The sequence below is a fragment of the Macrobrachium rosenbergii genome, chromosome 13 (genome assembly GCF_040412425.1).
Source record: "Macrobrachium rosenbergii isolate ZJJX-2024 chromosome 13, ASM4041242v1, whole genome shotgun sequence".
NCBI lineage: Eukaryota > Metazoa > Arthropoda > Malacostraca > Decapoda > Palaemonidae > Macrobrachium > Macrobrachium rosenbergii.
Window position 1 is genome coordinate 36116871 of NC_089753.1, and position 27042 is coordinate 36143912.

The 27042-nt window shown below is 38.6% G+C and overlaps 2 protein-coding genes across 30 annotated transcripts in view; one reads left to right on the top strand and one right to left on the bottom strand.

Moving 5' to 3' along the window:
* Positions 1–477: 477 nt before the first annotated feature.
* On the bottom strand, positions 478–19785 carry LOC136845187 (AP-4 complex subunit mu-1-like). Of its 2 annotated transcripts, none has more exons than XM_067115196.1 (9): positions 19626–19785; positions 16949–17034; positions 14242–14460; positions 6854–6961; positions 5299–5373; positions 3344–3506; positions 2774–2972; positions 1456–1675; positions 478–756 (listed from the first exon to the last, which is right to left on the bottom strand). In XM_067115196.1, exons 1-9 carry the CDS (start codon positions 19765–19767, stop codon positions 577–579), a joined length of 1392 nt encoding a protein of 463 aa, XP_066971297.1. In that variant the 5' UTR covers positions 19768–19785; the 3' UTR covers positions 478–576. The 2 variants fall into 2 exon arrangements, with proteins under 2 accessions (XP_066971297.1, XP_066971298.1); XM_067115197.1 differs by lacking the exon at positions 5299–5373 and adding an exon at positions 5569–5610.
* An 836-nt stretch (positions 19786–20621) lies between these two features.
* RyR (Ryanodine receptor) overlaps positions 20622–27042 on the top strand; it is a 319932-nt gene continuing 313511 nt past the window's right edge. For all 28 annotated transcript variants that reach the window (XM_067115198.1, XM_067115213.1, XM_067115211.1 and 25 more), the window contains exon 1: positions 20622–20884. In XM_067115198.1, the coding sequence (XP_066971299.1) occupies positions 20831–20884 (54 nt within the window). In that variant the 5' untranslated portion in view covers positions 20622–20830. The remainder of the gene's footprint in view (positions 20885–27042) is intronic.

Below are 27042 nucleotides of genomic sequence, written 5' to 3' on the forward strand. Positions count from 1 at the left end.
TATACTATGTTCACGTGGATAGCTTTTGGAAAGCTTCCACAATTAATAAGTCTTTTACCAGCAGAGGAACGAATGTCAGGAAGAGTGAACCCGCTACTGATGATCCTGAATTGTAAGCTGCTGCTATTTTGCAAAATTAGTAACCAAGATCTTCAAGGATAATTGTAAAAAAAAAAGTTCATTTAAATAACCAAAAAACTCAGTTTCAACTAGATTATGTACACTTTTAATCAAGATCAAATATTACTTACATGACTACATCCCTGCAACACCCAGCATCATCTCATTTGCTTTTACTATTGATAAATACTGGAGATGCTCTCGTTGCAGGTCAATGAGTATCCATACTTTAGGTACATAAACATCTAACATTTCTCAGTCCTAAAAAGTCTGAAAAAATATCTAAGTGAAATTCTGTCAGGGAGAAAATTCATAAATAGCTTAACATAAGTGTACTGTAATAATAATACAAAGAAATTACCAATTATTCTTTTATTATGAAAAATATCAATAACACTGAATCAATAAATAATAAAGCACCATTTTTTGGAAAGATATACCTTAAAAGCTGCTGTTTCAACTCAATCGAATGCTGACGCTGTCTGAGGTAGTAAGATATCGTACCCACTTATTTAGGTTATCAACAGGTGGGTTCAGCTTAACACGTTCAATTCTCACTCCAGAACAGACCCATCTTGAGACCTCAAACTCCAGCTCTCCAGCTTCTATGTTGACATCCCCTCCAGAGTCTACAAGCTGTCAATTTTGATATACATATTAATGTTATGCAACCAATCACCCTGCATCTATTTAAATAAAAAAAAAATAGATAAAAGAGTTTACTAAATATATATATGTATAGATTTAATCAGCATGCCACTATAACTACTGTTAAAAATAAAAACTTTCAAGGAAACAATGTCAGAACTTTGCCTAAAAATTTTATTTATATTACCTAGTAGGCATCACTTTCAACTGTAATTAATTTTAAATTAGACTAATAAGCTCAAGAACTAATAAATTTATAGTAACTAGTGCTTATTTACAGGTGGTAAAAAAACCTGTAAAACCCTGTGTGTGATTCAAAATTCAAGATTTTGGGCGGGGCATAAGCACAATCAGTTTCAAAAAAGCTCTGAATGAATATGGTACCAAATTCTCAATCAACTAACATCACATTTTTCAAAGAACGCCCAAATAAATTTAAATGGCATAAGTTATATTATTTAACTAAGTTAATCTCTGATAAGGAACTGAAGCTTTTCTTTAATTTTAACTGGCAATTATTTTGTTACTTATCCATTTACGGGTTACGTAAATTGGTGTGCCTGACTGCATTCTGAATTGTTAACCTGTTAATGGTTCCTACACTAAAAGTATTTAAATTATGCTCGAAATTATACTTACTACAACAAGGTTAAACTATGAAGGAAAGAAAGAAGGCTAGTACCGTACCCGTATAAATGCCTGAGCATAACTGCCACCAGGAAACTGTGAGATAGTCCATGTCAAAGTCTTATCTTCAGATGAAAATCGTATGACTTGATCTCTTGGGCCGGAAGTCTGAGACATGACAGCTGCTGTAGTCACAGGAGCAACAGTTTTGAAGGTAACCTGCGGTGATACTGTGCCCATTCCAGTATTGCTAGTCAACTTGAGACGCAGCTCAGAATCACTGTATTAAATGATAAGATAAAAAAAAATTCTCAACTCCAGTCTCAATATGAAAATACTGTAAATTCAAATAAAAAATATTCTTCAATAACCTTTGTACTGGTAAAGACAAGACATATTTTATACATCTTAGTTTGCAAATACAAAACATTTTATTTATATGTGCCTTAACCCAAAATGTAGAAATGCAAGTCAAGAGCTATGTGCTCAGCTAAAACTGATTAGGTTTGTGGGTGACTGAATCAATTGCAAGTTGCTAGTAATATTTTTCCCTAATAAACATCGCAATTATTAAAACAAATCTTTTGAAAGCTAGTGTTTGATATATCAGAGGAAGTACAATTAGAAATATTACAATATGATAGTAAACTATTGATTCAAGTTTGAAATAGTCACAGCATATTTTTTATTAATTTAATCCAACTTTTGTGATGATATCCCTTTCAGTTTTACATTTATTTATATTTGATGATAGTGGAACCTCCAAACTCCAAGCTTTCTTCTTGTGGCACAAGACAGCTACAAATTTGTACTTAGGATTCCAAAATCTACTGCCTAAAACTTTTGGAATATTTTTACAGTGGTAACACATGCAAATGTTTCCTCCTTTTTTAATAATTATGATGTAAGTACAATACTCATAAATCTTTCTATATTTCATTTCTATACACTTTACTTGTAGATTTGTTGCAATTTTACAGTGGCACAGAATCTGATGTTTGAAACCATTATATTTTATTTTCCATCCAATTATTTAGTTTTAGCCTACAATCAAAAAAGCAAAATAATATATTGTCTCTGGAGACCTAAATAATTTACTATACTTGAAAAACCTTGCTTTGTAAATTGTGACAAAGACTTACTTTTACCACTGGAGCCAAAGAAAAACATCAACTAAAAATTCCCCCCCCCAAAAGGGATACTTTTATGCAAATTACTAAATTACTATGACATTCAAGATTATTCATTCACGGGTCTTGCAAATTAAGAGAAAATTTCCACTTCCTTACAAACATCTTCCAAAAATTATTACAATGAAATGACGATTACTTGGTGGCAGTGCCAATTATACAATATACAGTATAACTACATGGCATACCTTGGAGTAAGTGAATGAATTGAGGATGTAAGAGTGAAAGGCAAGAGATGAGGGTGATCTGGTGCCAAAGTGTAACGTGCTATAGTTATTTCCTGGCCTGGGACAGTCATTACACTCAACTGACGTCCATTATTTCCACTACCAATCTCAACACCATTTCCAAACTCCACTTCTGACATTCTTGTTCCAGTGTTAAAACCTGATTAAAAAGTATTGGAAAAAGAAAGATATTATGCACACATTAAGAATATAAGTTTAAATATATATATTTAATCATTAAATTAATATCTGACTCTCTATAGCTTACTAATTATCCAAAGGCTATTACAAAATTTTTGTTGTCAGTATGCAATCCCACAAAGTATAAGTTGGTTCTTGCTTGCTCATTAAAGAAAATTATTATGTGGATTGCTGTGATACACTGTGCAACTTTCAACATCTTGTAGCACAAGACAAATTCTAATTACAGGAAAACAAATAAGAATTCTATGTAAATACTCATTTAAACTTCACAATAACATCTGGAAGTTATGATAATTTTCAGTTGACAAAATGGGAATGCTCTCTAACCTTCCTTTGGAGTAGTTGAAAGCTGTGTGTTAAGCATGAGAGACAGCACAGGGTTACCAGGTAAGAAGCAACGAGTTACTATGGAACCAGTTACCTCAGCTCTAATTACTGTACCACTGGAACTGACTGATGCCCAAACCTTCTCAACAACATCAACATACAGCTGAAAATAATTATAAAGAACAAGTTTTAAAGTGAAATCATGAATATTAAAGTTCTGAGAGTACATTACTGTGATTATAAAGCAACATACGGAGATCCACCATTATGTTTTCTCAGCTGAATCCTGGGAGTGATGCAACAGTGTGCCTACTCCATGAGTCACACAGAAGAATGACCAATCATGGCGGTATCATAGGAAGACTGGGCATGTGCAATGAGGGTATTTAGATACTGATTGGTACAAACTGGCATTTTGGTCTCTGCTGCACAGGGAAAAGGCAATATATGATCAATAGAAGTGTAATTAACACATTACTTTATTCAAAATTACTTGTCACTTTTCAATATTCCATGCTAGGGTCCTCTTCATCCAACTCAGAAGGACTGTAGTGTGTCAAGAGGTACCTTTTTATGGGTGGTAATTTGTAATGTTTACAAACCATCTCAAAAAACAACTAAGGATTTTCATTTAAGATTTATATGTGAAATTGCATTATCATCAAAAGCCCTGAAACAATATGGCAAAAATATTTTTAGAGTTTTCTAAACAATTTTAATATTACTCAGCAAGCACCATTTAATTTTTTACCTGCATATAATGAAATAACAACATTAAATCTTCACAATTCTGAATTCTGTAAACATTCCATTTTTCAGGGGCAAAAATGTCATATTTTGCCTTTTCCCTGACAACAACAAAGGAACAATTGAAGGGTAGGTAGTCTCTCTGTGTAGCATTTTAGAACCCGCCTCTTTTCGACAGACACCTTCATTGTTTCATAATCAAAAGTAGTATGGGAAAGTTTATCTCCAGATAAATATGAATAAAAAACTGTAGAGGCTAAATGTGGGCATGTTTGATTATTTTATTTAGCGTATTTTATTTACCATAAATTCTTTCTATTTGAATTACTTTACACTTGCTTTTCACTCCCTGATTTTTTTTTAAATGAATGTGTAAATGAAGAAAATGAAATCAACAAGGGAGAATGAATGATGGAATACCTAACTATAAAATCAGTGGTAAAAGAAGTTGCACAGAGAAATATGTCACCTTGAGGTACAATGTCTGACTCAGGCACATGCAGTTGGACTTTCCTTCTTTAAAGAGCTACCAAGTCAGTGTGACTAAGTCCACTCCCCTTAGGGCAAAGCTATTCACAATTAATGGGTTTGTGGAAAAAATTTTATACCATAAAATCATTGTTTTTCAGTGCCCTTGGTAGGTTTACATTTATAAGCATTACCTCAAAAGCTACTGTTTCTTAAGTGCATTAGATATGCTGCAGGTGAAATGATGAATAGTTTTAACAGCAGTATAAGGTTTCAAATTTGCTTAATCAGCTTAGTGGAATAAATTTATCATTAACAGTTATTCATTCATCCTTAAGGTCTATGTACTGCTACATAATTGAATCTGAAATGTAAAATTGAAAACTTCTTAAAAGAACAAAGCATTATGAAAACACTGCACATGCAGCTACAAGCAATGGACATTTTTGTACAGTTTAAACCAACTTAGATGTAATACCATGCTCCAGAAAATTAAATAAAGAGAACTAAAAATTAACGAAACTACAGTAATACACTGTATCAACATTTTTCAGTCTATTGCCTTGTTAAAATGTTACACATTTTTGTAGCCTAACTAAATAAAAAAAAATTTATTAATTAGGAAGCCCAATTATCTAGCAACTATTTTGAAACAGGTGACATGATAAAATAAATTCATAAAACAAATCATAAAAAGCTTTCCCTTATCAAAGCAGAAAGGCCACTAAACAATACCTAACCTCTCGTTTACTCGAGTCTACAGCGAGTGATGACTGTTGTGCAGCAGTGCAAGGAGCAGATTTTTCTATTCCAAACTGAAAAAAAGAAATATTCCAATAACAGTTCCATTGGATTACAAACAACATTCAATAGTATTAACAAACACTCATCTGTACGGAAATCCAAACGGTGCCTTTCTCATGCACTGACATAAAATCTATGCGTCAAATGCTAAATGCACATGCATATCAGAACAACATACAGGAATAACTAAAAGAACTGCTTATTACCCAATATTTTCCGTCACTATTACAATTTTGTAAAGCGGAGCACTTAAAAGAAAAATTAAGACACGTCAGTCACAGAAATAACACGTTCTTGAAATACATATGTACAAAAAATTTCAGCAAACATCCTCTACAGTTCAAAAAGTCCTTGAATACTGTTCTCAACCCCTAAGGAATACTGTAACATGTATCATACAAGATGGAAAAATGCTTAACTTTAAAACTGAGAATAGATATCAAATAGTGTATAACCTAACTTATTGCATGCACATGGTGCCAATTAGTATCTGAAGACTTCCACTGACAAAAAGTTTTACTTAAGGTAGACTAATTGGCCAGTTATGAATGCATGAGACAATATGGCACAATTTTTACTTGGCCTTATATATAAGGCATAGGTGAATAAGACACACCATACTTACTCATAATGAAAACCTGTTATGATGTTCAGTCATTGTGTGAATGATGTAGGATATGCTCACTGTATGTTTTGATCTTTACAACATTGAGTGTAACCAAACCTAAACATTTTTCTGATATGTAAACAAGAACCATTACTGAGACAGATTTTATACAGTCAGGATGATAAAATCATATGATGACTTCCACTGTGTATCTGAACATTCACTCCTAATGCAGTCTGAAAGTTGTACAGAGCAAACAAAATTATTATGATCTGCTAAAAAAAAAAAAAAAAAGTACTTGTCCACTCATGAGACAAAAAACTGAGCAACACACAAATGCACACAATCCAACAAAATGCGAGTGTTGAGCCTCTTAAAGATAATGCAGTTTGTGATGAAACTAAGAATGCCAGCCTATACATAAAAAAAAATGTTAAAAATGACCAGATTATATTGTAAAATAAAAGACTGATGAACATCTGCCCTAAGTCTATACTGTAATTTACCCTCAGTATTTGAAGAAATTGAAAATTTAAGTAAGTAGTGTAACCACTGAGCAGTAAAGCTGCAGTTGTGCCAAGTGGCAACTTCATATATATAAAACAATCTTGAATGCTAATAATTAACTTTCTAATTTCTGAGCATTAATTTTACAAACAAAACTGCTTTGTATAACTCCTGTAATTAGCTATCGAGAACTTTCTACTAAATTTAGTTAACTGTTGCTCCCTACTCAGACAAAAGATTTACAGGAGGGTCCCATGTCTTCCAATGGTTGCTGAAGTATTTCAAAGATAAAGTGTTGAAAACATAGGTAGAACATGAAGCCTGGGGTTTCATACTATTGTAGCTTCTAATGGCATTTAAATGAACAAACTTCTTACCAATCCTGGTACTGCAGTAAGGGCAGATGTTTCCTTTGGAGCCACAACTGTACTGTAGATGCAGGATTGAAGTTTGTCAGCAGTCTGCATCTGAACAAAGCCCCCATTCTGAAGATAGAAAAAAATCCCTTTCATACGAATAACCCAAATTAAAAATGAAGTTTTTATGATAAAACAAAGTTTTATGAATACTTACCTGGCAGTTATATATATATAGCTTAATCCCTGTCGAACCGGCAGATTTTTCAAAACTCGCGGCAACCGCCGAATGGTAGGTGTCCGATAGGTGGTTAACAACCCTTATCGGGTGGTAGCTGGAATCATTCCGTTTTCAGTTCCTCAGATCATCTCTTGCCCGACCTGTCTCCTGAGGGGAGGAGGGTGGGATTTAAAATATATATATAACTGCCAGGTAAGTATTCATAAAACTTTGTTTTATCATAAAAACTTCATTTTACGAATAGAACTTACCTGGCAGTTATATATATATAGCTGATTCACACATTTGGAGGAGGGTGAAAGACAGCCAACATTGTTGGGAAACAACTAAAAGTTGTAGGTAAACACCTTGATTCCTTACCTGCTAAGGTAGCTGACTTCAAAGGTTCCTGCCTCTTGAGCCGCTTTCCCTTAGGAGCGCCAGTCAGGTGAAGACCTGTTATACTGAAACAACTCAATCGAGTCTGTCAAACGGGGTGAGACCAACAACGTGACTAGACTTCTGTACTTCCTATTCCCCTTCTATTACCTGTAACCTTACTCAATCTAACCACCTAACCTTGCAGACTAGATATACACCTATCTAGTTAGACTGGGGTTGCTTTTCCCACAAGGAAGCTTCCTCAGACAACCATAAAAAACACCAACCCAATTACAGGTATCCCAAACAAAAGTTAAGGTTGAGGGGAGGCAGTCACTCCTTTACCCAATACCGAAGCTGTAGCTACATATGGGCCCAAGGCATAACATTTCTCATAATCCACTCTTACCTCTCTGAGGTAATGAGAAAGAAAACAGAGTCACTTCTCCAAAAAGTGGCCTCCATAATTTGTTTAACTGACATATTCTTTCTATAAGCCAGAGAAGTTGCAATGGCTCTTATTTCGTGAGCCTTCACCTTTCAACAAACCAAAGTTCTCCTCTTCACATAAAAGGTGAGCTTCTCTTATTGTCTCCTCAAAAAGAATGATAACGCATTCTTCGAGAGGGGCTTTGAGGATCCTTCACTGAACACCACAAGGAACTGGAAGAACCTCTTACGTCCTTTGTCCTGGAAATATAAGCCTTGAGGGCTCTAACTGGACAGAGTAGTCTCTCCTCCTCTTGGCCCACTAAATCAGTGAGGTTAGGAACCTCAAACGTTCCCGGCCAGGGTTTGGAAGGGTTCTCATTCTTAGCAAGGAAGTCAAGCCTTAATGCGCATATTGCTCCATTACGATTGAAGCCTACTTGTTTCTGAATAGCATGAATCTCGCTAACCCTTTTCGCTGTAGCAAGAGTGAGAAGGAAAAGAGTTCTCTTTGTTACGTCTCTCAGGGTTGCTTGAGAGATGGGTTCGAACTTCCTGCTGCACAAGAACTTCAAAACCACATCCAAATTCCAGGACGGGGTCTCAAAGTCTGCTTCGTTGTTTGAAAAGACTTTAAAAGGTCTCTCAAGTCTCTATCTTGAGACAAATCAATGCCTCTGTGCCTAAAGACGGTAGACAACAAGCTTCTGTATCCTTTTATGGTGGATACGGCCAGCTTAGAATCTTGCCTGAGGGACAAGAGAAAATCAGCTATTTGGCTCACAGAGGAAGTGGTTGAGGAAACCTTATGCTGCTTACACCAAGATCTAAAGGTTTCCCACTTTGATTGGTAAACTCTCTGTGAAGAGACCCTCCTCGCTCTGGCGATAGCTCTTGCAGCTTGAGCTGAAAATCCTCTCGCTCTGACAAGCTTCTCGATAGTCTGAATGCAGTCAGTTGAAGAGCGAGGGGGTTTTGATGATACCTCTCGAAGTGGGGCTGTCTGAGAAGCCTTGGACTTGGGGGAAGACTTCTCGGAAAGTCCACTAACATCTCCACTACCTCTGTGAACCACTCTCTTGCTGGCCAAAAGGGGGCTACCAGGGTCATTCTTCCTGAATCTAGGAGGGCGAATTTCTTGACTACTAGATTGATTATTTTGAACGGAGGGAACGCATAAGTGTCCATCCCCGTCCAGTCCATCAAGAAGGCGTCTACTGCTATTGCTTCTCTGTCCGGGACTAGAGAGCAGTAGTTCGGGATCCTCTTGTTCTGGCTGGAGGCGAAGAGGTCTATTGAAGGCCTCCCCCATAAACTCCACAGTTTCTGGCAAACTTGAAGATTGAGAGTCCATTCCGTGGGCAGAACTTGCCCTCTTCTGCTGAGCATGTCTGCTCTTACATTCTTCTGCCCCTGCACGAATCTCGTCAAAAGCTCCACCCTGTGGTCTTTTGTCCACAGAAGGAGCTCTCTTGCTGTTTCGTAAAGAGGTAAAGAACGAGTCCCTCCTTGTTTGCTGATATACGCAAGAGCCGTGGTGTTGTCGGAATTCACTTCTACTACTTTCCCCGCGACAGATTCTTTGAAGGCTTTTAAACCTAACCAGATGGCCATCAACTCTTTCCTGTTGATGTGCCATCCGATTTGTCCCTCTTCCCAAGAGCCTGAAACTTCCTTGTTCCCCAGTGTTGCTCCCCATCCCGACCGAAGCATCTGAGAACAACACTAGGTCTGGGTTCTTTCTGCGTAGGGAGATTCCTTCCCCTAAGATCGACGGGTTCAGCCACCAACTCAGATGTTTCTTGATCTCTGCTGGAATGTCGAAGGAAAATGAGTCCTCCTGATTCTTCCTGTCCCAGATTCTTGAAAGGAAGTGTTGAAGAGGCCTGAGGTGCAACCTTCCCAGAGAGACAAATTTCTCGAGGGGAGAGGGTGCCCAACAAACTCATCCACTCCCTCGCCGAGCACTTCTGCCTCCCAGGAAATACTGAACCTTCTCGAGGCACTTGATTTGTCTTTCTTGTGAGGGAGAAGCCCGAAAACGAGCTGAGTCCAGAACTATCCCCAAATAAAGAATCGTCTGACTCGGTTCGATCTGAGACTTCTCTTTGTTGATAATGAGACCCAGATCCTGAGCAATCATAAACGTCTTGTGTAAGTCCTCCAGACACCTGTTCTTGACTGGGACCTTATCAGCCAGTCGTCTAGGTACAGGGATACTCTTATCCCTTCTTGATGAAGCCATCCTGCCACATTTGACATTACTCTGGTGAACACTTGAGGAGCTGTGCTGAGGCCGAAACAAAGAGCTTTGAACTGGAAGCATTTGTCCTGGATCACAAACCTCAAAAACTTCCTTGAAGTCGGGTGGATGGGAATATGAAAGTAAGCGTCCTGCAGGTCCAGGGATACCATCCAGTCCCCTGGACGGACTGCTGCCAGCACAGACTGAGTCGTCTCCATGGTAAACTTGGTCTTCTCCACAAAACCGTTCAATGCGCTGACATCCAGGACCGGTCTCCATCCCCCCGAACTCTTGGGCACTAAAAACAGACGATTGTAGAACCCTGGGGATCCTAGTTCCAAAACTGGTTCTATCGCTCCTTTCTCCAACATCTGGTCTACTAGATTCAGGAGTGCCCTTCGTTTCAATGCGTTCGAGTATTGAGCCACTAGGGCTAGTGGCTTTGTTGAAAGTGGCGGTTTCCTCGAGAAGGGGATCTTGTATCCTTCCTTGATGACTGAGAGAGACCAGTTGTCCGCCCCTCTTGCTTCCCAAGCCTGCCAAAATAGAGACAGTCTTGCTCCTACTGTTGTCTGGAGGACTTGTGTTTCAATTTCTAGAGCGTGTTCTAAACGTCCTTCTGCTAGTTCTACCCCCTGTTTCTTGTCTTTTTCCTCTGAAATCAGATCTAGAAGGAACTCTGCCCCGAAAGGGCTGTTGAACTCTCTTTTCCTCCTTTTTGGCAGCTGGAGGAATTACCGAAGGAAACCTCCTAGCCGAGCGAGAAAGTAAATCTTGTGTAGCTTTTATGTGCCAGAGTCAGCGAAATATCCCTGACCAAGGACTCGAAACAAATGCTCCGAGAGGGGCGTAAAGGAGCTCCGCCTTCTGTGCGACTGTAGTAGATTTTGACGTGAAGGAACATAACAAAGCCCTCTTCTTCAAAATCCCTGCAGTGAAAAAGAGAAGTCATCTCATTTGCTCCATCCCTCAGAGCCTTATCCATACAGGCCATAATACTGGAAAGGTCTTCAATTCCCGTAGCCTGCATGGTTTCCATCTTCTTGGATAGGATTCCAACAGACCAGTCTAAAAAACTGAACACTTCAAAGACCTAAAATTCCTTTAATGAGATGGTCTAGTTCCGTCATAGACCACATCACCTTAGCTGAGTTAAGGGCATGTCTTCTGGAAGAGTCTACTAAACCAGAGAAGTCCCCTGGGAGGAGGCAGGTACTCCCAGGCCCAGAGCTTCTCCAGTGTCATACCACATGCCCGCCTTGAAGCAAGCCTAGTTGGAGGAAAAGAGAAGGAGGACTTAACTGCTTGCCTACGCTCCTTAAGCCAGTTATCAATCCTGGTCAGAGCCTTCTTAGCAGAAATGGAAAGCTTCATTTTAATAAAGGCTGACTGCTTCCTCGATTTCTTCCTGTTAAACTGGGACTGAGGAGAACGAGGGCAGCAGGCTTAAACTCCTCACCATACAGCTCCAAAAGAGAGCGAGAAAGAACCTTATAGTCATCAGCCGCATTAGAAGGTTTATCTTCGTCCTCTGAAACGTCTTCCAAATCATGCATTCCTTCCAACTCTGTCTCCTTCTCTTCCCGCTGTAGTGTACCCGGGGAGGACGAACGATCGCCGAAAGCGTCCTGGCGGCGAGAGTTGGTTACGTCCTGGCGGCGAGAGCTGGTTGCGTCCTGACAAACAGCCCTAGAAGAATCCCGATGTCGAGAGCTGGATGCGTCCTGGTATCGCGAGCTGGAAGCGTCCTGGCGTCGAGCATTGGATACGTCCTGGCGCCGAGAGTTGGATGCGTCCTGGCGTCGAGAGGCGCATGCGTCCTGGCGTCGAGGAAGTCCGCTGCGTTCTCTCCTCCCTGGAGAACCGAGGTCGTAATCTTGCTGAACAAAGGAAGTGCGTTCCCGGCGAGAGGAAGAAAATTCCTGTCGTTTAAGGCGTGGAGAGGAGAAGAGTCGAGCCTCAGGAGAAGAACCCTGAGGTTTTTGCTTGGGAGAAACGAAAAGATTCTTATGTTCCAGGCCAGAAGAGCGCCCCTTGTTGACTCGAACGGGAGAGGGATCCAGTTCTCTCTTATCCCTAGGAGAAACTTCAGCAGGGGACTCCCTTCTAGATCTTTTCACTGGTAACTTGGAGTCCTTACGTCTGACCGACTGCGGGGAGGACGACTAAAGGCCTGAACGAGCGAAGCCAATTGGCCTTGCATGACGGTCATAAATGATTTAGCCGCAGCAGCTGCATCCTGAGGATCCGAGGGAGAAGGTTGTCGAGACAAGCTGGGAGCAGGAGAAGGATTCCTCGAGAATTCTCCGGAAGCAGAAAGAAGAGAACTCTCCCTCCTCCGAACAGCGAGAGGAGAGCATTCGAAAAAGGTCTTGACCTTTTTGCTGGAGAGAGCGTTTCGGTCGTCGTCGGAAGCAAAAGATTCAGGGAGCTCCACGCACCCGAAAGGGGAGAGCGAGTCCGGGTTGATCCTCTTGCTGCAACCATCTTCTTTTGGTCGGTCTCAATCCTCAAACTGCCATCTACGTCTAGGAGAGGGGCTAGGAGAAGACGCATAAGCTCTTCCGACACGCCTTTCCTGTGGCGGTCATAAGCAGCCTGGGAAAAAGCAACAGGACTGCTTGAGGCGACGGCTGACCGAGAATACGTCCCCTCTCACCCCCTTACGATCGTCGACATACCTTCTCCCTAGGTCCTGGGAGCTTGGTAGAGGTCTAGATCTAGGGGCATGACAGGGTCGATCAGTCGCCACCTCCACTGCACTAGCACAAACACTATCACAAACTTCACTTGCACTCTTACCTTTCTTCAAGGCTTCAAGTTGATCCTTTAACTCTTTCATCTCAGCCGCCATCCTGGCGAACTGAGGGTCCATAACAGCAGATACAGTTCCTGTAGAAGGAGCGGGGTTACCACCTCGGGAGAAGGATCTACTTCTAAGGGTGATTTAGGAATAGAAGGGTTAAAAGAAATGTCTAGGCTAACATCACTCACAGACCTAGATTTAGATTTAGAGGCCCTCCGTAACTTATCCATCTCTAATTTACGCACATAGCGTTTCATTTCCATCCATTTCTTTTCATCCAAATCCTCGCATTCTTTACATCTTTTATCCAAGCCACACTCAAAACCCTGCACCTAAACAAACAGTGTGAGGGTCCACGGCTTTCGGTAACCTAACCTTACATTCTTCATTCACACATACTCGAAAAAACTTAGGATCAGACATCTTATCCAAGAACAGTCAAAAGAATAAATCCAAACAAGCCACAAAAGCGATTGCCAATCCAAAGGTCAAAATACGTCACCAATAAAAGGTCCAACACAGCGACCTAGGGAAGCGAAAGCGAAAACCCGACGGAGAACCAACAACAATGTTGTCGGTCCAACCGGCAGAGATGATCTGAGGAACTGAAAACGGGAATGATTCCAGCTACCACCCGATAAGGGTTGTTAACCACCTATCGGACACCTACCATTCGGCGGTTGCCGCGAGTTTTGAAAAATCTGCCGGTTCGACAGGGATTAAGCTATATATATATAACTGCCAGGTAAGTTCTATTCGTAAAAACTGTTTTATCTATCTCAAAAACTAAAAAATACATCTGTATACAGACTGACAGTTAAAACAAAAATATTTATCATTAAAAATTTTAATATGCGCTGTATATGGGGACAGAAAGAGGCCAGTCACATAAGTAATGTATTCAACTTGGTTAAACTACTTAGTAATAATCCTAGCTATCTTGCAATTAATAATAGTAGTGGCTATTATGAAAACTGCATTAACATGGCATGGCCAAGAGCCAGCAGGGGTGATGGAAATCTACTATAAAAAAGCAGTGGGAACTTTCCTACAAAAAAAAATCTTTTCTATCATAAACAAGTGTAAAATTTACAAAATCTTTTAGAACAGAGAGAGAGAGAGAGAGAGAGAGAGAGAGAGAGAGAGAGAGAGAGAGAGAGAGAGAGAGAGAGAGAGAGAGAGAGAGAGAGAGAGAGAGAGAGAGAGAGAGACCTTTAAAAATTAAAAAAAGAGGGCAGGAAAGAATAACAACTTATTTAAGAATTGCTACAAGTCTGCATATGAGCCTATAAGTAATAACCACCAATTCAAGTACTGTACTGTATTACCATAGTTTCCTGTACTATTTCCATGATCAAAGTGGCATTAGCTGTGATGCTATGTTGAGTCAATGCCCCACAGAGAGTGGAGCAAACCTGGTGAAGTTGACTTAAACTTTCTGTCATCAACAGTGGACCACACTCATCTGTCAGGGAATTTTGACTGACAACACACGCCCAGTACAAGTCATCCCGAAATACATAGACGTATTTGTGATCTTCTTTACTCTAGAAGGAGAAAAAGTATATATTATTTTTCTTTGCATCAAATTAGGCAAATAAACCAGGATGAACTCTCCTGAACTTTAATTACAGTAGTGTACAATGAAAACTACACTGGCTTCACATGTTAAACTTTGCACACTTAATTACCTACTTAAAATCCTAGACCTTAACCTATGAAAACTAAGACCACCTAAATACTCTAAAATGATAATGAAGGAGTACCATGTATGCAGTTTATATTTTACATGCAGGAGGAAGAATACTATCTCGAAAATAAAAATAGAATGTAAATTTTATATTTACTGCACACAACATTCTGTAAGTTATAGTTTCAAATATCATTGTTATTTATATCAAATAATCATGTTATTACCAACCTTCTCCAACAAGGAATTATTTTCATGATGAAGAGATTATAATGGGCTTAAAACGACCCGGACACGTTCAGTTATTCATGAGATATAAAGGAGAACACAGAATCCTACACTTCACTAATGAATGGTATGGTGACATGAAGGATTGATTAAACCAACCAACTGTGAGTTAATAATGCTCACAAAATATTTGTGAAATAATTAAATTCATGATAATACTGTTCACAACAATATTTAATTAAGCAAAGGTCAGCAACCTTACATTTATAGCTGAAATAAGTGTTATTTGAGTAATCATCTAAGGTAAAACCTTCGACTTAACATGAACAGAGTAACAGCAGCTTGCCATGATATGAGAACACTGCTCCATAAAATTAGTTTACATATGAAGGAGCTTCTCAGAAATGAATTCAACCTAGTTCATGTGATACTTCTGACACAGGCTGTTATTTACCTCTAAGCCCAAAATTCTGACAGATCAACGAGTCAAGTTTCCAGATTCTCGAAAGTTTTTCCAGAGGAAGGAGGAGGCTGAGTAGGTAATGGGTCTCTGAAGCACTGCAGCACTGTTTTTTAGCTTCATAAAGATTTGCAAAAATTCATTGAAACATGACTTCCAACGTAAGATTCAGGAAGATTCAGAATGAACTTTTAAAGCAAAACAAAAAGGAAAAGACAAGAATTTCTAAGAAGTAAAGTCACCAGCATACAAGTAGGTAGGACAAGATCGGAAAGCAGTACAGTATATATAAAAGGAAGGAAATGGTACAGGAAGGTACATTCAGTGCAACAATACCTACTAAGAAGGTAATTAAAGAAATATGGCCAAAAAATTCACAAAACTATCATCAGATCAAAACAAGATGAAATTTAATGGAAATTTAAATGGTTGAAAAATTAACATAAGGAAAGCCGTCGTTAACACCAAATAAGTGTTTTGCTGACCAACATATAGTACAAATGTTTGGCTACCACCATTAGGCTCAGTGTCCTAGAGGCATTGCTGGCCTAAGGCAAAGGTTCTTCAACATTACATGGAAAGCAATTGCTAGCGCTGTTGATCAAAGATTTGTCACATGTGAAGAGATGTTCCTTGTGTTAAAACAAACTAAAAATTAGAAGGCAAATTACTGCAAAACAAAGGTACAGTATAATAATGTGACCACAGTCATACACTAATAACAAGCATATTATAAGGGTCATTGACTTATACCAGATTTGATCTTACTGCGCTTTTTCAGAGCTGTTAGCTGTGTTTTACAGCGCCATCCGGCGCTAACGGGCAAGAATAGGCATCAAGTTAACAGCGCTGTAACTTAATGCAACATCAAGTTACCGCACCAAACATCAAGTTACTTCGCCGTAAGCACTGTTAAAGCGCCGATAACGGTGAAACACGACTTACAGCAGAAATCAACTTACAGCGCAGCGCTAGAATGGATCCCCCGTTGTAAGGTTAGGACCTACTTATACAAAATAAAATACTATCAATATTTACAGAAAAATGACAAGTTTTACCACCTAGAATGTGCAGGTGATAGAAAATACAACACATGCTTAGCCGATCAACACTTATCACCAGCTAATGCTTCTTAATTATACTACTCACCATACAGCATCAATAATGACGGGTTTATTTAGGTCACTAACCAAACAATATAAGCTAATGTAATTCTCAGATTTGTATCTGTTGTAACATGTAAACCAAGGGATGTATGTTATATTTTTATTACAACTACAAGACAACGTTCACAAGATAAACCCTGAAAATACTGTTCATGCCACTAACCAGCCACAAATAAATTCTCCAACTGCATCAACTTATATGTTTAGTTTTTGTTTATCAAATGAAATTTGCACCCTACAATTCAGTGCATTCTAAGAAGTAATTTTGAATAGTTATACAAACAATGTTCATTATACATGTGCCTGGGTCATCTTGAATCCTGTAAACAAAAACCCTTGGATCAGACTGGATTAGGCAGAAATAAAAATCTATTACAAGGACAAATATTAACGCTAACCACTAGAGCAACAGCAACAAAGAAGGATGCCTACATACATTCAAAAGAGAATATAAAATAAAATCTTGCACAACTTCATAACAATGTACTTACAAAAAATGGTGGTGGATCTCCATGTGGTGATGATGACAGTTCTGACAAGAAAGGGTCAAAGATGGCTTTAGTCACCAGCGGTTCAACTGCATTGAATAGTTAAGGATCAAAAGAAAGAAAAGTTATAAAATAAAACCTAATACTGTACTGTACTATATGACAATGCTGTTTTAGATTAGACTTTGTCACTATGAATTGTATCCCTAGCAAAATAACCACTTTCATCATAATTATTTAGCACTTTGGTGGATGCATCTTTCTACTGTTCTTTAAGTGTTCATACAGTACCTGGGTGAGAATATGAAGGATGAGAGTCACCTCCCCACTCCAGAAAACAGTCTGAAGAGTAGGCTAGACTGTTCAAAGTTCCTCAAGCAATATAGAAATCTCTACCAAGGTTGAGGAGTCCAAGCCCTTAAACAACGAGATCAGGGAAATGGCTGAGTGGTAGTCCTTACCACAGAAATAGAGAGGAGTGTCTCTTATTGAAGATAAGACAAAAATACTATGTGATCTGCTGAAAAGTCATTACTACTGGAGAGACACCACTCTGACAACATTAACCACAGAAGATAAGTTAGTTCTCTTTGTGCCTCACAGAGAAGGCCCAGCAGACTGACCTACCACACAGCTCATGGTCAGTGAATAAACACCAGAGTCATTCTGAGACTGGGAATAGCCCTGCACTTGGTTGATCACTCAATGAAAAGCATACATATCAAGGTTTTCATAAGGGTGTTGGAAGGTGCCTTTGGTCTTAGAAAGTGCAGACTGTTCCCTACAGGCTTCTGAAGCAATGTGATCAAAAAGTCAAAGTTGGCTGTCCTCTCCCTAGAAGGGTCCTGTCCCTAGAGGGGTGGCAGATGACTGGGAGCAAATGGAGTCAACACTGACATGCTCATGACCAAACTTTATTGACCAATGCAATAAAGTTCGGTCATGAGCACACTTTTGCAAATATCTACCTGCACTGCCTACAATCATCAGACCAAGAAATGGTTGCCTGGATTCTGTCATTCCCAACAGAAGTGATGGCTGCGGGGACACTCCTTAGCCTTTTCGCAGAAGGGAGCCTACTGGGCCCTCTTCCATCACTGTGAGAGAGGTCTTGATCCCACCAGATATCCACATTTCCTCCAACTCCCCTTGGCCTTGAGTAAGAACGCTCAGGAGGGATTTCCTCAATGTGGGGTTTATAATGTAACATGATTGGCTGGAGATGTATCTGTACGTCATTGTGACTGTCTCTCCCCCAAGTTTCCTCAGACAGAAGAACCCCTTTTTACCAAAAGCTCACCCATAACACTGCGCATGCGCTGTAACATTCGAAATGGCCACCATACAATAACAAATCATCCCACTCTCTCCCTGGTCTACTCCACCCATAACCCTGCTGAACTATGTTGGATTGTCCCCCTCTCCCCTTGGTCTATTCCACCCATAACTTCGCTTTCCTTAGGGGTCCCCTAGCTTGCTGGATGAAGTTCTGAGGTTAATTATGGGTTAACTACAGTCGACCAACGAAAAAAAAATGTAAATTATTAATAAGCAACCAAAATACTATACATAGTCAATTTCCAATGTGATAACCGATGCAGAGCTCTTGCAGAGTTCTACCATAGAATTACTAAATTTAAATGCCAAATTCAGTTATGTAATGAGGAACTAGCTATATCACTGGTAACTCTAAGACGTAGTTCCGCGGTGAGCTAGACTATGGCAATTGACGTTTTCCTATGTTATTTCACTTGCTTTACGAGAATTTAAAGTAATATTTTGTCGGCTGGCTGCAACTAAACTGTAATTGACCTCTGAAGACTACACTAACGACGGGGTAGATCTAAGCTGGCATTCCGTGGCGAGCCCCCACCCCCTTCCATAGCAAATACAGCAAAATTGTAACCAGTAAACACCCCTAAAAATACCAACCTAACGTACCCTAGGGGTGTTTACTGGTTACAATTTTGCCGTATTAACTATGGAGGGGGGTGGGGGGCTCGCCCCGGAGTGCCGGCTTAGACCTACCTGTCGTGTAGTCTTCAAAGGTCAATTACAGTTTAGTTACAGCCGGCCGACAAAATATTACTTTAAATTCTTGCAAAGCAAATAAAATACCATAGGAAAACGTCAATTGCCATAGCCTAGCTCACTACAGAACTACGACTTATAATTACCATAACATTTAATGAGGCCTACAGTAGGTTAGGTAAGGGATACAACCTTACGATATAGCCTAGCCTAAGCTATGTCTTGGTTAAAAGGGGCTTAGGCAATGAACTGAGAGAGAAGTGTTCTAGTTCCTAATTAAATTTCAGAATAACTGCACTGAAGCAGCACAAGCACAGATCAAGGACAAATTTCTCCCAAAGTACAGCCTAACCTAACCCGAATGTAGGGTGCAGTGGACTTCAGACCCAATAACCCTCCTCCCCAGTGGGACATCGTAAATGACACGATGTGTGCACAACTATTCAACAGTATAACTGCTTTCTGAATCACATTAACATAACTGTAGCCAGAGGCACTTAAGCAACGTAATATTCTAGGATACGCAGTGACTTGGCGTAACTTCGCCTGGTCTAGCCTAATATGACCTGGTCGACCACTTCATACTTCCCTATGATTTCTCGTGGACTTCGCTTACGTTAACCTTCTTGATCATTATGTAAAAGGATACATATTGAAATGAATAATATTTCACCGCGTTTGTTGGCAATGCAAAATGCTCTTAACATTTTCCTTCGAACGCTGTAAAAATTACGTTTCACGCAGATTCCAAAGGGTAAGATATATAAGTGACGGGATGGAAAAGGATACATTTAACTTAGGAGAACATAAGAGAATCCGAATCTTTATTTGATCTTTTCGAACGCCATTAGAAATATTACTGCGATAGTTGTCTGTTTACCATTACCCACCCAAACACTAACAGAGCAGACCTAAAACGGGTTCGTTTTCTTTTCAATTATGACGACTATTCTTTAATAAGTAGTTAAATCCATTCATCAAGATGTCATTTATGTTTAAATATATATAAAAGAAATATTATTAAAACAGTATTTATAATTTTAGGAGTTGCTATATTTAAGATTCACAAAATATTACGCTTGCGTGAAGCATATTTGCAATGAACGTTGCTATTTTTTCAACACACAAGTAAGTTCATCACTAATAAAATGCATCTTTCGAGGTTTACCAAGGTACTCTTACTTATACATGTAAACAAATGTCAAGTTAGGTGGCTGTTCTCTACGCCTCCCTTCAAATTGTCGTAATGGTACATACCCACATTTTTTTATGTAACTGGCAGTTTAAGAAAATAGTAAATTTTATGACTGCAGTATCCATATAATATGACGAACACCGAAATATTAGCAAGAGGATTATGAAGGCCGAGCTCAAACAAGCTTATAAACAATGATAGCCTAAACTGTTTGGGTATGGGCATGGCCCGGAAATACATATGAAGGCTTAGATGACGATAATTTCGAATTGCAGTACGATCTCAGTAAGTGTAACTCTTTTTGTGTAACATAGACCACTTATATATCTAAGAATCATGGGAAAGTTGTGTAAGGCACGAAAGACGTGCATCTGGCGCCATGTGGCATCGCGTGAGCTAAGTTTAGTCCCGGGCGCGAGGTTTCTGGGGCTTCAAGTTTCGGCGAGGGTCACTGCAGCCCGCTTGTTCGTGGGGGACTGGCGTTCGCTGCAGAGAAAGTTGTGCCTCCTTTTTTCCCCTTGTTATTATACCTTCCGTGTTCGCAGCAGCCATGGAATAGAGGCTGCCATAACCCCCTCAGTCGTGCTATGAACTGAAAGAAATAAGTGTTATCAGTGTATTTTTGTTATAGTTTGTCATTTGTGTGATTCAACGACACGATGGCAGACGGTGAAGGGTCTTCCGAACAAGATGATGTTTCATTCCTCAGGACGGTGAGTAAATTGATCCTATATCATCAGTCAATAATGGATGTGAAAAAAAGAGACGATTCATCTTTTTGAAGCGGTTTTTGTGGTCGCACTTTGCCCTTTCTGAAGTTTTGAGGTTACCTGCTGGTTGTGGCGCATTGATTCCTATTAATTATTGTTCACCTAGAAAAAAGAGTAACTGTTTCCCTTTCATGTACCCAGAATTAGTCACTAAACCTTCGTTTTAGCAAGAAAAATGTCATAATTAGGGTAGTTTGTGTCTTGCTAAAAAATGCCTAATGTTGATATTCGGATGGTGCTTGTTCAATGTTTCGAAGAGAAATTTATTTAGAAGTTTATTCTGGATGTTCTAGGTTATGAAGATGAATGTATTTAGAAGTTTATTTTAGACAAGGGGGATCACATTAAAGTGTCCTCGTAACGACTGAAATAAAACGGAGACCAATAGAGGATTGGAATGATAAAAATTCAGGGTGGGCAGTATCGAGCTTCTCACCTGAGCTGAGCCAGGTTGGCTGCTCTCACAATTGCTATTTTTGAATTTTCTGCACATCCTGGGAACCCTGTACTGAGTTCCAACACTAGGTCCTCCAAATTTGTGTGGACTTCGCTTAGATAACCATCCCTTCTGATTGTATTTGTGCTCTCGGGAGTTATTTTTTTTTATGATGATGGATCTTTGGGGGTTTATTTATGGAATACAGAAAATAAATCTTTGCTGCGTTCGATTCTTCTTTAGAATTTTGCGAAGGAATATAGCAGGTATATTTAAAAATAATAGCCTACGCCTTGTACCGGACGCAGTTTTGAAATCCTCTTGTTAACAGTTAGTGCGACACCTGTTTTTTACTATTAGATAGATAAATAATTTAATATTTTCTAATTTGCATCTGGTAGTTAGTGTTTTTAAAAACAACGCCCATACATATATTAGAAAAATCTGGTGGGGGAGACATGGTTAACCTTATATTTGATTTAACCTGATCAAAGATACCAGTATCTTTTTAAACCAGTATCCTAGTTTGAATACGTTATCGCGATTTCTACATTAAAATGCCTTAACATTCCCAATGGAGGAATTCCATCTTACGTTAAATTTTCGAAATGCCGAACAACAATGGTGGCATTTCATTGAATTTATGTAAGGGAAGACTAGTTTCACAAAGGTTGTTAATGTTGAAGATAGGTGTATCATTTTTTTAGGATAATCCAGTAGCCTGCCTTTGTTACTTAGGGCCTGGGCAGCTGTATTGGTCTGTTTTCAATTTACATTAAAATTAATACTATCCAGTTGTTATTACCTTTCTGTATTGCCATTTGTTCATTCATTTCTGAATGTGGTTCTAGGCTCTTGATTACTATTCCTAATGAACAACACATCACGTACGTATCTGAAGTTCTCTCTCTCTCTCTCTCTCTCTCTCTCTCTCTCTCTCTCTCTCTCTCTCTCTCTCTCTCTCTCTCCACACACACACACAGTGTCACACACGTTCAGTCTTTCCGCATAACCGACAGGTTGTTTCTTTCGTAAATTTTTTTTCGTTTGTTTGAAAGGGAAATAAATAGCAGACTGTGCTGTTACCCATTTGGCAAGCTAGTCGAAGACCAATATTCGTTTAAGGATTTATTTTTATCGAGAATATTTTAAATGCAAAAGTATTTCATGTAAGACTTTAAAAAAATGCATTCACTTGCTTTTGCTTGACTGACCATTCGAAAACACTTTACGCGATTCATATAACTGTATAATTTCAACATTTACATTATAAGCTAAATGGACGCTTGTTAAGTGGTAGTTCGCTTGTCACACTTGAATAGTTAAGCTTAAAATCCAGGCAACGAGCGATTTGTCTATGCATATCCTTCAGTCTGATATCCAAGGCATTAGCTAGATTTGATTACGTCCACTCCCAGTAGAAGCTAAATATCAAGCCGGATGGTACTTGTATGTGTGTGTGTGTTAAGAGAGAGAGAGAGAGAGAGAGAGAATTTCAAAAGCTCCTTTGAATCTTTTTAATTATATCATTAACTTTAATGTTTTTAAAGTGGCCAACTCTTTGGCAAGAAAAATTCAGACCCTCATATTGGAGGCTAACCACTTGTGCCATTCATTAGTCCATTTTATCTCCTTTTGCTGCGTTCACTCTTTATAACTTTACAACTTCGTAAAGTACCCTTTTTATGAAGACCTAATCAGGCACTTATTAGAGATTAGCTGAGAATAAAAAAAAAACATCTCATCTGCCGGTTTCTCTTCGGCGAACGAGGCGTTGCTAAGGTTATAAAATTCCCCTAATTGATAGTGGTGCAGAGATCGGTGACGTCATTAATCTTCTTCTCTCAGGGAGCGATTCTGAATCGTGTGACGCGTGAAAGTGAAGTTAGATGAGGGCAACGTTATAGTGTCTCTATTCTGAGCAAGTTAAATGCGAAGTCAACAAAGAAGTGTATGTCCAGCGAGGGGCAGAAGCCGTATTTCGTAGTTGTTATAGACTTGGAAAAAAGTAGTTTGAGTGTTTTTTTAAGAGGAAAGACTCAATACACAATATATATATATATATATATATATATATATATATATATATATATATATATATATATATATATATATATATATATATCAATTTATTACACCTTGGGAATAACATACTCATGGGGCAGAAGTATTGGATTATAATTTCCTTTGGGTGTAAGTTATTCCCAAAGTATAATAACGATGTTCAACAACATTTGTAGCTGAGTACTTGTGAATACAAGAAAAATTACACGTGCAAAAGTGACAAGAATTCATATGTATATATATATACAGTATATATGTATATATATATATATATATATATATATATATATATATATATATATATATATATATATATATAGAGAGAGAGAGAGAGAGAGAGAGAGAGAGAGAGAGAGAGAGAGAGAGAGAGAGAGAGAGAGTCTTATATGAATATAACTTATAACTGATGACGGCAGGTTTACAGAGGTGATTTACAGCATAACAGAGGTGATTTACAGCATTAACAAAGCAAGAGAGGTAGTTAGATGTGTCTAAATTACTGTTAAAAGTGAATTGTCTTAGGAAGCTGAGGTTGAAATGTATGAAGAGGTTGTTGAGGAAACTCTCTTCCATGAAATGAAGTGTGGATGTTTAAAGCCAATAACGGACAAAAAAAAAAAAATGGGCATGAATAAGAAGAATTGATATGGTGAGAAATGTGACGATACGTAGAAGAAATAGTAAAAAGGTCTGTCTACAGTAATACTCTTGATAGACGTGTATGTATTTTTACAAATACATTTCATCTTTCTAATTGAGAGTATTAGTGTGGATCGTTCTGTATGTATATATATATATATATATATATATATATATATATATATATATATATATATATATATATATATTGTGGACATTTATTTTATCATGACTTTAGCTGTCTGTTCATTTAATCGTTGGACTTGAGTTGTGTAAACTTACATTTTCCCCTAGCAAAAACCAGCTATTACCTGTACGGGAGCACTGATTAAAAGTTATATTATTTCTGGGGAAGCAGGATCTTTTTAAAATATTCTTTTACTTCCCTTACCTTATTTTACCCCCCCTCTCTCTCTCTCTCTCTCTCTCTCTCTCTCTCTCTCTCTCTCTCTCTTCAGCAGCAACAGCTGGCCCCGATACCTCCTTCATTAAAATACAAGTGGGCAAAAGAGGGAACGTTTTCCCCTCTCTTTCCTTCTGCCACAGTCTGTGAAGGAGTGTCCGCTTCGTCTCCACCGTGTTTCTGTCCAGGTTACGTCCCTAATGCTCTTTTTCCCGTGTGCTTTTGTAATGTTTGTACGGGAAAACACCGCTGAACTGCTCTCTGGAAGCTGCGTTGCATATCAATTGAGGAGGGCGCGTTATTTCGGTTCTGCTGAAGAGAACACTGTTACGGACGCTACTAGGCTTGTTATGGCTGACATATTTTTGCTCTCTTTCAAAGTTTGTTTTTCCAGTCGTAGGATGGATTGTTCGGAGACTCGTGTATTCCGACGGCTGCTTTTGGGAATGATGGTGATCCATTTTTTTTATTCTTTCTACTCTTTATGTGTCTTGGGTATGTTGCACTGTATATATATATATATATATATATATATATATATATATATATATATATATAATATATATGTGTGTATATATATATTTATATATACTTATATATATATATATATATATATATATATATATATATATATATATATATATATATATATGACGCGTCTCTGCAATCTCAAAATTGCTTCCAAGTTTGGGTAGAAAAATCTGTACCTATACAAAGTTGTGAGTGTAATAGATACAACCTTCAGTGAATTTCTTATAAGAGCTATCATCAGGCCGGTCCTATTACCGAATAAAACAGGTGACCCGGACGCAGGGTAAAAAGAAAGAAGCTACGAAATTTTATAACCATTCATTATTGGTCTGTTAGAAGTGATCATAGGTCACAGTGAGGACTGAAATCCCGTGGAGTCAGGTATTAGCTATAGAAGGGGAAACGTAGCCAAAGTAGGCTAACCACCTTAAGATTGGCGTAACGCACAGACAGAAACATCTTATAGGAAGGGCCCTCTTTAGGGCTAATGCAATATGCATAGCAGAAGGGGAAATTAGAATGTCGTAGGTCCTGACGGACCTAATTAGGTAGAGCGTTGTTGGGAAGTCACCCGGGGATTGCACTCGGAGGAGCAGAGAATTCTATTAGGCCTGTCCTCAGAAGATCCACCGAGATAAAGTAGGGCATCTCAGGTTGTCTGAGAGAGACAAAAGAATTCTAAAGCAGCGTCTTCAGTCTTCCTCCTCCTCCTCCTCCTCCTCCTCCTCGTCTTCTTCTTCTTCTTCTTCTTCTTCTTCTTCTTCTTCTTCTGATTGTGAATGAGATTGCTCCCATCTCTTATCCCGCACTCTGTATGTAGGCGCTTCGGCAGTCTCATTCAGCTCGCGAGGATGCATTATGGCATTCATTAGCTGCCTAGAGGTGCACCATCTCTGTTGCCTGACATACTACGAGAGATGGGGCAACACCGGGCGGACTCCCTTCCGTACCCCTGCCCGTCCCCCACCTTCTTCTTCTCTCTTTTTTTCCTTTGAAGGTTTGATTTCATCCCTTATACTGCCATAGAATATCTAATATATCTTCCCTGGAAATATCATTCAAACTACATCTGGGTGTCAAGGTCTGTACGTAATGACGGACAAAAAAAAAAGCATATTTTAATGTCCTCTGTGTCCACCTATTTTCAAATTATCACATCGCACAATATGGACACGAAGCGAAACAAGAATAGGAAAACGATAATTGTTAGTGGAGACTTCGCCATGTCTGTCCATCCACTTGGAAAGGACAATTATCTGTCTTGTTTTAAAAGTTGCGTTTTTTTTTTTTGTTTTTTACTCTCTTGGCAGAGGAGGATTTCGTCTGGTAAAACGATGAGGCCAATAATAATCCTCCGAATAAAAGCGAGTCAAAAGTTTGATTGAAACTTTTACTTGACTTTTCAATGGCTCTTCTTCATCTAATTATTATTATTATTATTATTATTATTATTATTATTATTATTATTATTATTATTATTATTATTATCGATTTCCCTTTTTATTCAAAAAGTTGTCTAATGTTTTTGTATTCCTTCCGATTATTTTGTATCTAATTTGTATCTAATTTACATTGTCCATTTCTAAGTTATCCCCTTTCACATAAGAAATTCGTTCTCATGTTCAGTTTCACAGAAAATGTTCATGATTATCTTACACATATGAGCGCATGCGCAATTCACTTGCAGCTGTTTAAAATTGTCTTCATATTTCTTCAAGCATTTTCCTTCTCATTTGCCGTTAGTGTTTCTTAGTTATCATATATCGATTTAAATTATATATATTTTTTCTGTTCTCGCGCCTGTGATTATTAGTATTCCTACGTTTCCACTGTGGTTATTTAAAAATGTCCCGCGAAGTTTACATAAGTGATTTTATGTGACGTTTCTATTCATACAAGGTTTATTTATATTTATTTATGCATTTGTATTTTGCATTCACCATACAGCCAAACTTTTACTTGGAAATCAACAGCGCCCGGCATGTTGTTCGGGATTAGATGAGAATTTTATGCAAATTGTGCTGGGGG

Coding starts and splice junctions, on each gene's coding strand:
- LOC136845187 (XM_067115196.1), bottom strand. CDS start 19,767: ATGTATCCTTTTCCATCCCGTCACTTATATATCTTACCCTTTGGAATC. Junction 5,374..6,853: donor TTACTGCAGTACCAGGATTG/GTAAGAAGTTTG, acceptor TCTTTTTTTCAG/TTTGGAATAGAAAAATCTGC. Junction 3,507..5,298: donor TAGACTCGAGTAAACGAGAG/GTTAGGTATTGT, acceptor AATTATTTTCAG/CTGTATGTTGATGTTGTTGA.